The 12,966-nt window shown below is 42.3% G+C and overlaps 1 protein-coding gene across 1 annotated transcript in view; it reads left to right on the forward strand.

Annotated features, from left to right (window-relative positions):
- Positions 1-12,668, forward strand: part of CLDN10 (claudin 10) — a 34,208-nt gene extending 21,540 nt beyond the window's left edge. Inside the window, exons 4-5 of the mRNA XM_077812698.1 lie at positions 11,252-11,359; positions 12,423-12,668. Of these exons, the coding sequence (XP_077668824.1) occupies positions 11,252-11,359; positions 12,423-12,549 (235 nt within the window). The 3' untranslated portion in view covers positions 12,550-12,668. The remainder of the gene's footprint in view (positions 1-11,251; positions 11,360-12,422) is intronic.
- Positions 12,669-12,966: the final 298 nt, after the last annotated feature.

The following is a 12,966-nucleotide window of genomic DNA, read 5'->3' on the forward strand; positions in this document are numbered from 1 at the left end:
CCTAATTCATGGAAAGTTTGGTAGGAGTCATTTATGTTAGCTGGACACGCCTGTCAAGATAACTAACAGACATCTCTAGTTCTTCTTGAAAGACCTACCACCAATCTTTCCAAAAATTCTACTGCGCCTTCTGTAGACTGTTCGTTGTTGGTCTCCACTAGCCCATGTGATCAAAGACAGCTGAGGCTAAAACTCTGAAAAAGCTTGAAGCACATTTTGCTCCATGACCACTGGCAGCAATTGCCCGAAAGATGAAAAGGTGGTGTTAAGTGAAGAGTCAGCACACAAATCATCACATGCAAAGGGGAAGGCTGAGGGATACCAGGATAAAGCCAGTAGGGGTAGTTCAAGGGATGAACTTGTTTTAGAGTATGACTAGTATGTCAGTTGACTGCCCTCTCTCCCTTTGCAACAGGTTTTGGTATTCTTTCCTTAAACATTCTTTCCTCTGTATATGCTTGCATACCTGGGCCTCAGTAATTATTATTCTGCTGTTACAGGATGCCTGTGTGACTTCCTACTCTTCATTCCAGTGCCTAAAGTCTATCCCATTAATGTCTGTCGTATCATGCTTATCTGTCTCCTAATGGACAGCATTCAACCTATCAAGTTTTTATTTTGGTGTATTTATTGCTGTCCTACTATTTTTCTGCCTTTAAAGTGGTTTTGTTTTTTATTCACCTTCTTAGCATGATGCGCACCCTAAACCATTTAAAATATGTTTATCTGAATTTACTTGGCATACAAGCTTTTCCCATTTCTCTTTAAGCTGTGTATTGATTACCAGGCTAGAAAGGTTTAATGATGTTGGACCATACTTTAAGGATGTAAGAACCTGCAGGGGTGGAACCTAGGACCATAAAGACTCTGGGCTGCTAACACCTCTGCAGCACTAGTGGAGGCTTAGGCTTGGCTTCCACAGGAGGACCCTATGAGGCTGGGCTCAGCAGGATGTACTTCCCAGCACGAGCTGAGTGGTGGGCTCACAGAGCCCATTGATTAGCCTGTGTCAATACTTAAACCAGGAAGTCATGAAGGGGAGCTGTCTGAGCAATAGCACAGATTGCCTATCTGTCTTTGCTCCAGACCCTGTTTGTGATTAGACCCTAGGCGCTGGCTTGTCCTTGACTTTGCTCTTTGATTGCTTTCTGTAACCTAGTGCCTGACCCCAAGCTCCTGGTAAACTGACCCTGCCTGCCTCCTGCTGCCTGCTCTGACCATTAAGTCTGACTGCCCATGTCCTGGTTGTGTCAGATGCCTTGCTGATGTAAGCCGGGCTTGAGTTTGCTTTCTCCTGACGTCTACTGATGAACTGGGGGAAAAGACTTCAGGAGCAGACCATGTTTAGATAGACACACCTACTCTGCCTGGGTGCTCAGCATAACAGAGCTGCTTTGCCAAAATGATCACTTTTGGCTGGTGTTGGGTTTCAAATCACTTAAGTATTGTGGGGGGGGTGGTAATGAAATTTGTTATCCTTATTGTATGAGTAAAGGCTAGCAGAACTGTACTTACACCTCCACTTGCTCTCTGGAGCAGCCCTTGATCAGCCAGTCATCGAGGTATGGAAACTCCTGAACCTGTCGCCTACGCAGGAAAGTGGCCATGACTGCCATGCATTTGGTAAACACTGAGAGGCTGAACAGGATGACTGTGAACTGGTAATGAATGTGGTTTACCACAAACCTGAGGTACCTCCTGTGGGACAGTGATTGCGGTTGAAAATAAGTGTCTTTTAGGTCGAGGGCGGCATACCAGTCCCCTCCATGGAAGGGCTGATGGAGGCTAAGGAGATCACATGAAACTTCAGTTTCTTCATGAACTTGTTGAGATCTCTCAGGTCTAGGATGGGCCTGAGCCTGCCCTAAGCTTTCAGTATTAGGAAATACTGGGCCCTTAGCTCCTGAGGAACCTCTTCCACTGCCCCCAGCGATAGGAGTGAGTGCACCTTCTGTATGCGGAGTTGCTCGTGAGAAGGGTCCCTGAAGAGAGACAGGGAAGGGGGGTGGGAGGGACGAGAATTGGAGGGAGTATCCCCTTTCTACTGTGCCAAGCACCAAATGGTCCAATGTAATATGGGCCCATGCAGGGTAGAAAGGGGATATTCAACACAAGAAGGTAACATGGGGAGGATCCAGTGTTCGTACTGGTGCACCATCCTTGAACGTGCCTTCAAAAGGCCTGGTTTTGGCCTGAAGATGGCTTCAACTGGCAAGAACCCTGGCCTGAAGAAGGATGAGGTCTCTTTCTGGAGTTCCTGTTCCTCCACCGGGAGCCATCTTGCCTGTTATGGGGCGTGTAAAACCACGGCAGAGGTTGCAGCCTAACAGTTCTTGAGATGACTCTCTCCCAGCCACTTCAAACACGAAGTGTGTGGGTCGCTCTTGGGCATAGACTTGCCACAGTCCTCACAGGCTTTAAAACCTGGGGGGGACCAAGGCATGCCCTGGTGCCGGGAGAGAAAGGGGAAGGGGGGGTACCTCGAACTAAATCTATAGACAACAAACTAATACTAACTGCTAACTATATGCAGAACAGGAAAAAGTTCACTGCTAAAGTGGGGAAGCTTGCCGAAGCAAGAGAACAAACATTCCAGCTAACCGTCACTGGCAGTAAGACAGAATTAAGGGGGTGGTGGGTCGGCAGGGCTTTTTATTGAGCACCATGAAGGTGTGACCCCAAGGAGTGCCCAGGCCAACCCGACAGATACTGCTAGGGGAGAACTTTTCCGGCTGCTGTGCATGGGGCGCGCACACCAGATTGGCATTGACATGGGAAGCACTCAAAGAAGAACTCTGTTGCTTAGGAATTCACTCAACTCCTGCTACATATTCCTCTCCTGAAATTGTACGGTTCTGTTTGTGACAACACAGTTGGTGCTGGGGGGAGGACTGTGATACTATTAACTAAAAATTACGACACCGGGTGAGGAATAAGCAACATCATTTGAACTGGAAGAGCCTCACTCTATTCTTCTGCACTTCAGCAGTGTAATAGGGTAGCAGGGTTCATAACAATTGCATACAGAGATGCAGGGACTGTGTTGTCCCATCTTGATAGTAGGAAACAGAAACCTGCGTAAAGCTGCTGGGTACCTTCTGCTGACTTACTGTGGTAGATACAGCTTGTTACTTCCAGCAGCATAGAGAGGTGGGCACAAATCTCTGGTCAGAGAGAATTAGCTGCAGAGACACCAAGGTCCTGCAGGAAGCCCCAGGAACAGCCTTGCTTAGGGAGAAACCTCATGCTGAGTTATGTTCTGATCATGTGATTATTTGCATTACCAGTGAAGTCAAACTCTAGAAGAGGCTAAAAGTCTGACCTTCTAGGGCACGTGTAGACTGTTTGGAGCAGAATGGGACAGCAACCTGCGCACGGGCAAGGTTGATTGAACTTTTTCTAAGCCATCTCCAATAGATGGATCTCCCTCTATATCTGTAATAACGATGTTTCCAGAGCTGATTTTTCTAATGTTTACACCAAATATTCCTTTCTGTAGTTTAAGTTCTATATCTTTAGCTGTTCTTATTGACTGAGGAGAATAGTTCATCTGAATCCTCAGTACAACTTCACTTTTCATATTTATAGAGTTGTCTCCCCTTAGCCTTCTTTTCTCTATACTGATTATGCACCATACTCTTAACTTTCCTCACAGGTCTTCTTTTTCAAACCTTGTGTCATGTTTGATGCTCTCCTCTGAGCTTGCTCCAATTTACCTGTTTTTTTTAAAATGTGGTGCTCAGCTTCAATGGAATATTCCAAGAGTAATAGTCAGTAATGAGTGAGCAGAATAATTAGCCTGCTTGTTTGCACGTCCCTATTACAGCCCAGCACAGCTTTTGCCTTTTTCCCAACAGCACTGCATTGTTGATTCTCTCAGGTTACATAATTCAGATCTTTCTTTGAAGTCCTACTGTTCCAAGAATCATTCCCCATTATATAGTTCTGAATTTAATCATTTCTTTCTGTACCAATCATATTTGCATTTGCCTTTAACTGAACCTCAGTTTACTGATTTGAATCTATTTCTCAATTTCTTTTTTAATTAAAATGATTTTATTAAAAAGGTGAGAGTATTACGTTTCTTCCCCTCCGCGTTTTTCTTTGAAACTGCTTAAGGCAAAGATAATAAAACATTAACCTACTATGCCGAACATTTATTACTTATTCAGGACCAGATTATCATTCAAAGAAACTGGCTAAAGATTCTGGCTTGCTCACTGCAGAGCATGCCTCATCTGGGTACATTTTTCTTTGCTTAATTTAATCCTATATTACCTAGTCCTACCTTCTTGATTACATTAAATCTCTCGTTTTGAACAGTTGTGGATGGTTTTCAGTTCATGACACTATTTCCTGTAGTTTTTTAGTCATTCTTTTAATTTTTCTGCAAAAAGTCAATTCTTCCAGCCCCTTAAACACTTTATTGCTCTTCTCTGAATTGTTCTTCACCAATTTCTCAGCAAACTGTATCAAGGTTATATGGTATTAGGGCCTGATCAAGCTCTCATTGAAGTCACTTGAAAGACTGCCATTGATTTCAGTGGAAGTTGAATTGGGCCCTTATGAAGCCAGCTAGTTTAACTTCTAAAGAATAAAGATCCTTCTTTATTTAAATATTCTTAACAACAAAACAAAAGGAAGAAAAACCCAAAATATTGAGAGCTGTTTGTAAAGAAAGTGCTTTCAAAAATGTTCAAGAGGCAACAAGGTACATAATGGGTTTTAATATGGTACATAGTGGAGTTTGGATGGCAAGCTTTGAGGTTGGTTACTTAAGCACTGAAAAAATTGGATTAGATAAAATTCATTGTACTGTATAGAGGTTGAGAGGATAGATTTTTCTTTTCCAACTAATTTCAAATAGGAGGAAGGTAAATGGCATTGAAAATTAGGTAGGAATGACTTAATACCAAATACTGGTGTAAGTCAAAAGAACTCTACTTTTGTAGAGAAGTAGCGAAAGAGTTTTGGGAAAATGCATTTTGTAACTAGAGATGAGGGATTAAATGGAAATATCAAAGAACATTAGTGAGGAGACTAAAATCATTTGTATAAAGCCACATTGCACTATTGTGCCACCCTTTGGACAGAAAAGAAACTATCTATTAGTTCATTGCGGGGGAGAAAAAGTTCTATTCCTCTTTTGGGCAAAAGTGGAGGAAGATATCAGTAAAAGAAATTACCACATACAGACAAACTATATGGATTGAAATCTTAGAGGAAAGCCGGAAAAGCAACTGCTGTATCCCTGAACTTAAAGTGATGCACAATCATAAAGTTATGGACTGGAATGTAGGCAGTTTTGCCAAGTAGTCAGGGCAGGTGTCAGGTCTAGTGGGCGGAGCAGGCATCCAGGTTGAGGAATGAAGCTAAGGGTCAGCACCATAATCAACCGCTAGTTACCAGAGCCAGGGGTCAAGCCAGAGACAGAACCGGGAATTGAAGTGGCGGATCAGAGCAGAGGTCAGATGTCAAATACCAGCACCAAGGGTCAACTGAGGTAGGAGGACAGGCAAGGATCAAGCACAGAGCAGAAGCACGGTGGAAACCAGAGCAAAGGCAGGAGCAGAGCAGGAATCAGGAACAGGGTTGGATGTAAGAAGCACGGTCCAATATAGCCACAATCAGAAACCACCTTGTTGCAGCCTCAGACAGACTTCCTGTGCCTCTTTCTCTTAAATAGTGTAGTTGGACCAGTGGAGCTGGGCAATCCTCCAATCAGAGCTCCTGTGGGAGGTGCCTTTGCAGGGCCTATTATCCCGGTAGCTTCTTAGCCCAAATGCTTTCAGTAGCCACTGGGTAGAGGCCAGGATGAGACAGCTGTCTGGCGACTACCAGGCCTGGGTTCAAAACTTAGGACATCACCCATAAAACGTTTAGCATCTATCAGCTCTTTTAATGGTGATGAGACAGACCAAAGACATTAAATCCCCAAAGTGGTGGTGTCAGATTTATTAAAGCACACATTTCCAATTCTAGACCTGATACGTTGTTGGATTGTGGGGGTCTGTAGTCAGCATGTTAATTGCACAAAACAACTGAAGCAATATGTGTCTGAATTTTAAAGTACTGATTTAGTTTTAAACCCCATTTTAGATTTTTATTAAGATTTTTTCATTGTTTAGAAATATTTAAGCGCAAGATATCAAGAAATGTATTTAACTATCTTGAAACAAAATAAACTTAATGTCTTGCATAAATTAGTTTCCTCTTTTTAGTGGATGGTTAATGATATTGATATGACAGAAAGTGTGTTTGGCTTTTTATCATGAGTGCCATAAGATGAGGAGTATAATTGCACTGGTGCATATTATATTGGTTTCAAGTATCTTTTCCATCATACAGAATATTTTATCAAGTAAACAAGTTCTTACTATAGGTGTCAATTCCGGGTTGCGCTATTAGAGCTGAAATTTGGATATAATGTGACATTTCTACAATCAGCTTGATGCTTAATGGGAGGAAGGAGAGAAGCAATAATATAAGGATGATGAAAGGGAGATGTCAAAAGTCTAACCATTCCTTCATCCTCAGTCTTACCTGTTGATGGCCTGCTCTTGCTTCCCAGCTCTTCAAGGGAACGTTGGCTCTTCCTCCACCATTTTTGCAGGGGGAAAGACAAGGAAGTACCACCGTGCCCTAGGTGGTATTTTAGGATCTGGATAACTTTTCTTTCCCAGTTCTCGGTTTTCAGCACTGAAACTCAGAAATGTTCCTCTGGGTCCTGCTATGGTCCCTTTAACTTTAAAGCATGCAGAGGCTCAGATGCCCTTGAGTGCACAGTGCTATTTACACATTTCCATTCCCACACAAGGGAGTCTTAAGAAAAACATCTTCACAAACAAAGGAAGGGATTACCAAATGCAGCACTAAAACCCACAAATATGAAACCAGCAAAGCAGTAGACAATAACTTAAAGAGGAACAATTCCATGTGGTACAAAAACCAAACAAAAAGGTGGGTGAATTTAGATATGCCACCTGGCCACTTTCCATTTGGAACGACTACTGCTGTAGTTTTTTTTCGTAACAACTTACACATTTCAATATATCTGGTAAGAACATTAATGCTGACATTCTTCTGTGTTAAATATCTGTGCTATACCTTAGATAATCTGAGTTTTGATTAGCATTCTTAAGTGCCAGTGTAAGACTGACAGACCCTAGTTGTCAGCAGGCAGGATTGAACCTGGGCCCTATGGAGCTAAATGCATAAGCCTCTACTGCATGAGCGGAAAGCCACATGGCCCTTAGCTAAAGCTATAGCAGACTCATTAATCTCTAAGTGGTCTCAGTGCCAGGAGAGGGGCCAGAACACCACACCCAGGAGGTAGGTGGGTTACACTATTGTAATAATAACACATTTATAAAAACATTCAGGAGCTTCACAGAACAGTTTAAGGGTGTTCTCAGCAGTATGTTTCACTTCATATTAAAGTAGGCATTGTTGACATGGAAATAGTGTTCAGAATTAAGGCAAAAGTATGCTGTTTCTAAACTTTCCTCTGCTTCACATCAAACAGGGGTTTCTATTGAACTGCCCTATTCATCAATGCAGATTTACTATAAGCGGCTCACATGGACTTCTCGAACATACAATCCGGATACCACAGCACTATTGTCAAGAGGGGAGGGGGGGAAGGTAGGTTGTGGATGGGGAGGGTCCCTATTCCCTGTACTGAGCCCTGAGGTTGGGATGTAGGTTTTAGGGCTCTCCATGGAAGATTTGGAAGTTATAACGTTTGCCCTGAGCCTGGTGGGGAAGCGGAAGTATCAACTGGGAAGGGATGAGGAGACCACTGAGCCTGTAGCCTTTCTGAGCCAGATCATCTTAATGAAGAGACCAGCCTTGAACTGAGAAATAGGGAAGGGGAGGATGAGCAACCGGGGTTAGCAACTCTAACCTACTGCTCATCCTCACAGTTCAATATGGTTTTAAACTGGTAAAGCCCCCAGAGGGGTAGAGAAGGCGGTTTTCTCCCTAGATTCAGTCATCAGTAGGATCAGCTAGCAGCCCTTGGGAGATCAAGGGTCAAAAGATACTTGGCGGCTCCAGTTTATTCAGCAGCTCGTCTACCCAGGGCATCAGATAGGCATCAAATTTTGAAATGGCATCCACCTTCCGAAAGTCAATACAAAAACAGGGTAACCTGTCAGGTTTTGGCACCAACATGATGGGACTCCACCATTCGCTCTTGGATTCTTCAACTACCCTGATTTCCAACATAGCCTACAGCTCCTGGCAGATCATTTCCCACATCTTCTGCAGTACTGAGTGTGGGTTCTCCTGAACCTTCCTCCCCAGCTCAGAGGCTATGTGGTGCTGTACTACATGAACCTTGACCAGTTGACACTCAGGGCAGGAGGTGCAATAACCTTTGACCTCCACATGCACCCCCCCCCCACCAGTAAAACCTGAGCCCCACTCAATCCAGGGTCTTCTCATGCCCAAGGTGCCACCCCAGAGGGTATCGTATTGGACACATGCAGCACCTGCCCCCAGAACCTCTTGGGGGCCCGTAGTTGAGCTTGGGTCTTGCCTGTTTGTGCATGTTGAGTCATCTGCTATAACCGTTCCTCCTGCAATTCAAAATAGGACCATAACCACCACGCCTACTGGAGATTAACTACCTCCCCATATACTTTGGTGTGCTGTTCATAGGCCTGGCTCAGCGTTGGATCCTCCTTCTGGGCACTGATAAAGTCCATCTCCGTAGTCAGTTCCTCCCAGTTTTGGGGTTTGTGAGCCTCTGCCTCCCTTTTGGTGGCTCTAGGGCCGAGCGGCCTTCTCCAGGGTCATCATCATCCCTTCCTTGATCCAGGTTCCCTGCCTCTGGAGGGTCTGGGTCCTTTCCCTGGTGACCTTCTTCTTCTCTGAATTTTTCAATCTCCCTGAATTTCTCCAGATCCTGCCCCAGGATAGCTGGGTACATGCGGGTCTGTGAGACCGCCAACTAGGGTGGATTTGATTTAAGTCATTAGTCAGGAAGACTCGATTAAACCATGGATTTCTACATAAAGTGCAATCTTGTTGCTTGTTATAACCTTAATACATAGTCTTCACAACTCAGATAGATGTAGGTTTCATTTTTAGAAGGTACACACTATACATTTTTAAAGTGATTGATTTTGAAAACTTTTCAGATTAGTTTTACAGCAATATCAGAAAATGAATGATTGTTTGGTTATTTCATTTACCAAAGGTAATTGAAGCAGATAGTTCACCTCCCAATGATTTCATAAATATCTCCAATTCAACAGGTTAATATTTGGAGGATTTTCTTGCCATGCTGTATTAGGAGAACATCACCAGACAGACATTTAAATTGTTTTATTTAACTAAAACAACAACGTTATGTATTCTGGATTTTTTTCTTCTACAGCAAACATAATATTTTAACAAAACAAGCATATGAATTTTTGAATTTAGTTAAACATTCAAGTTTTTTAACTTCAGGTTTGTTTTTGTTAAAATTGTTTTTAACTAAAATAGTTAAATGAAATACTAAAAAAAATTAAATCAACTAGGTCAGCCAGGTCAACATGAGAAACTTAAAATATTGGCTTCTGCAGCTAACGCAGTCGTCTTCACCTTCATTTTCCTGTTTGTTCATAATCTGGAAAAGAAAAACAAGCTTTCCTGCTTTTTCAGGTCCCAAACCATTTCTCAACTTGGAATGAATTAGTCCAAAGGAAGAAAATATTCTTGTTACACTGGCAGAAGAAGCTACTGCTGTTAAAAGTGAGATTATCACTTCAACAGTCTCTGAATCCAAGTGCTTAAGTGACTACCACCAGTTCACTGGTGTGACTTTCTTTAAAACATCATCATCAAACGTATATTTGTTGAATAGTTCTTATTCCCTAACTGGGTCTCTTTTATGGCCTGCTGCCATTATAGGTTTTCCCTTCTAGTGAGAGAATGGTATGGTAGATCTCAAATCAATGAAGGCTACACTCAAAAAGACCTCAAGACTTCTGGAATATGCTGAAATATGCTGCTCAAACAGTTTCACTTTTGTTTCTACTGCCTGTCCCTCCCTTCTCACATTTATCTCCAGATGACTTCTCCTTGTCCAGATGTATTCCGCCCCCAACAATCTTCTATTCACTGAACTTTTTGAAATCTATGCAGAAGCCCATGGAATCCCATAAGATTGGGTCCCTAATCCACGAACTATTGGAACTCATTTACAAAACTTTTCTTCAACATTACCTAAATATATTGTCTCACACTATAGAATTAGAATTTATAATCCCTATTCCATGATGAGATATCTTTGAGCTATAATGTATCATCTTATCAAAAAAATCCAATTTAAATAAAACTGATTTTTTTTATTTTTTAAAATAAATCATTGATTTTTATTCACCCTGCCCCAAACCCGTACTATCCGGACATGCCCCCTTATCTCAAGTTCTGCGGCCCTCACGGGATACAGGTGCACATCACCCTGGATGTGGGGTAAATCATATCCACAACATTTCCCTTGTCTACCAGCTGTCTCCAACCATGGTCCAGCTGCACCTCAAGTCAATTAGCGTTGTCATGGGCACTCCATTGATCCACACCGGGATGGTCTATTTGGCAATCCCTTTCTTCCTGACCTCACTGAAAGCCACATCCCGCTATGGGGCAGCAGCCTTCCTCACAGCAGGGGACAAATCCACATTAGTAGGGGAGGGACAGAAGCTACACTAGATATATGGGCCAAAGCTAGGGAAGCACAGAGCATCTGAAATCAGAGAGAAGCCTGGGCTTGGGGCTTACATTGGTGACTATGGTGTGGAGCAGAACTCTTGTCACTCAGACCCATGTAGTCTAAAGCAATGTTTCTTAACTTTTTTGATACCAGGAACTGGCTTGCTGCTTTCCTAAACTGTGTCAGGAACGTCTTAGGTTTTTCTAGACCAGCATTGCTCAATGACAGGTCCATGGACTGGTGCCAGTCCCTATCTGAGCGAGGCATTCTCGGGCTGGCTGTGCAGGCTGAAAAGTGTTGCAGAGACGCACATCAGAGCCTTAGGCTGAGCACTCATTCACTGAATAAAAGGAAAATACATGACAAGAGACTCGGTATTTGTGGTTAGTTTGTTGTTCATTTTGCAATTATATCTGTGTCATGTATTGAAAGTTATTTAGCAAAATATGTTAATTTATTTAGCTTGTTTGTATGTCTCACACACAGTTAAATTTAGTCTATATCCTGAGAAAACAATTTATCAACATATTTATGACTTTCCTGCAGGTATGAATTAGGAGCAGCTTTATTCATTGGATGGGCCGGAGCATCACTTTGCATAATTGGTGGAAGTATATTCTGCTTCTCAATAGCTGAAAACAGTAAATCCCCAAGGTACAGAACCCAAGTGGTTGCACTTATTTTATTGAAATAAATCAATATATTAGCAAATTTGTGATTAAATGTATAGAAAGGTAAGCTATACAGCTGGAGTTTGATTATGCTTTCAAAACAATTCTATAACCAGCTTTTGAAAAAGATTGTGCAAAAAAAAAAAAAAAAGAAAAGAATAGAATTTAAAGTTAATGTTTTTCTTTTAAGAAGTCACTACCAACATTCAGGAAAACCATCGTTTCAGATTACATGTACTTATAAAGTTGCTGCCATGTGTCAGAAACTAATGGAAAAGCAATCAGTTGCATAGTACAGCCAACATACCATATGTGCATTCTGAACAGATACATGTTGCCCCTTCATAACAGAAGTAACCCAAAGTTGCTTGACTGTTAGACGATGTACACCAGGATTCTGCAACCTTTGGCACACGGCCTATCAGTGTAATCCACTGGCGGGCTGCGAGACATTTTGTGTACGTTGACCGTCTGCAGGCATAGCCCCCTGCAGTTCCCACTGGCCTCAGTTCACCGTTCCTGGCCATTGGGCTGCAGGGACGTGCTGGGTGCTGCTTCCCACAGCTCCCATTGGCCAGGAATGGTAAACTGTGCCACTGGGAGCTGTGGGGGGGTCGGGCCTGTGGACGGTCAACATCAGCGAAATGTCTTGCAGTCCGCAATCAGATTACCCTGATGGGCTGTGTGCCGAAGGTTGCCGACCCGATGTACACATTAATAAGGAGGTGGACTGAAGAAGAGGAAGATGTTGGAGGGGAAACTATGAAAGGTAGTAGATTAGATTGAAACAGATGAGCTTTACGTTAGAGAGCAGGAGTCTCTGCTGCCCTAAACAGAATGTTTTAATGCATAGCCACTGAGGTGTTGGTCTTGTTTGCTCCTCCTCTACTGGTGAGAGGTGGCAAAGTGAAATTGATAATAGGTCTGTTTTTTGCTGGGAGAAAGCACGCATTATTTTCCTAGTTTGAATATTTTTTTACACACTCACATATAATTGTTACCTGTTCATAGAATGAGCTGTAAATGGATAGCTTTTTGTCTTTCAGAATGGGGTACACATACAATGGAGCCACATCTGTGATGTCTTCTAGGACAAAGGTCCACAATAGTGCAGCAGATTTTAAATCACCAAAAGGCCCTCCAAAGCACTTTGACAAGAATGCTTATGTTTAATTGTACTGTTCTATGATACAAAGCCAGTTTTCAAATCAGTTTGTACAGTTCAGTCACAGAGTGATTTCCAGAAGAGTACCAGCATAATCACCAGGACAATGAATTTTTAAAATATTAACTTGCAGCATTTTACATATTGATGTAAATTTTCTTATACAATATTTTGAAATTTATGTTGGTATTATACATAAATTATATATCTGTAAATCACTTGCTGTTTTTGCTTTCTACAAAAAAATAAATAGGTTATTTACAGATAACAGTATGTCACCTACTTTATTTGTATGATATCAAACGCACAGTATCTAATGCAGAACATCACAGCAGCAGCATAGGAGCAGGTTCCAAAATAGGTTTAGTATTTGGAGACAGAAGTCAAGTTTTGTGCAGCTCCCTATGTGAAATTTTTCACCAGTG

Source organism: Eretmochelys imbricata, chromosome 1, assembly GCF_965152235.1.
Source record: "Eretmochelys imbricata isolate rEreImb1 chromosome 1, rEreImb1.hap1, whole genome shotgun sequence".
NCBI lineage: Eukaryota > Metazoa > Chordata > Testudines > Cheloniidae > Eretmochelys > Eretmochelys imbricata.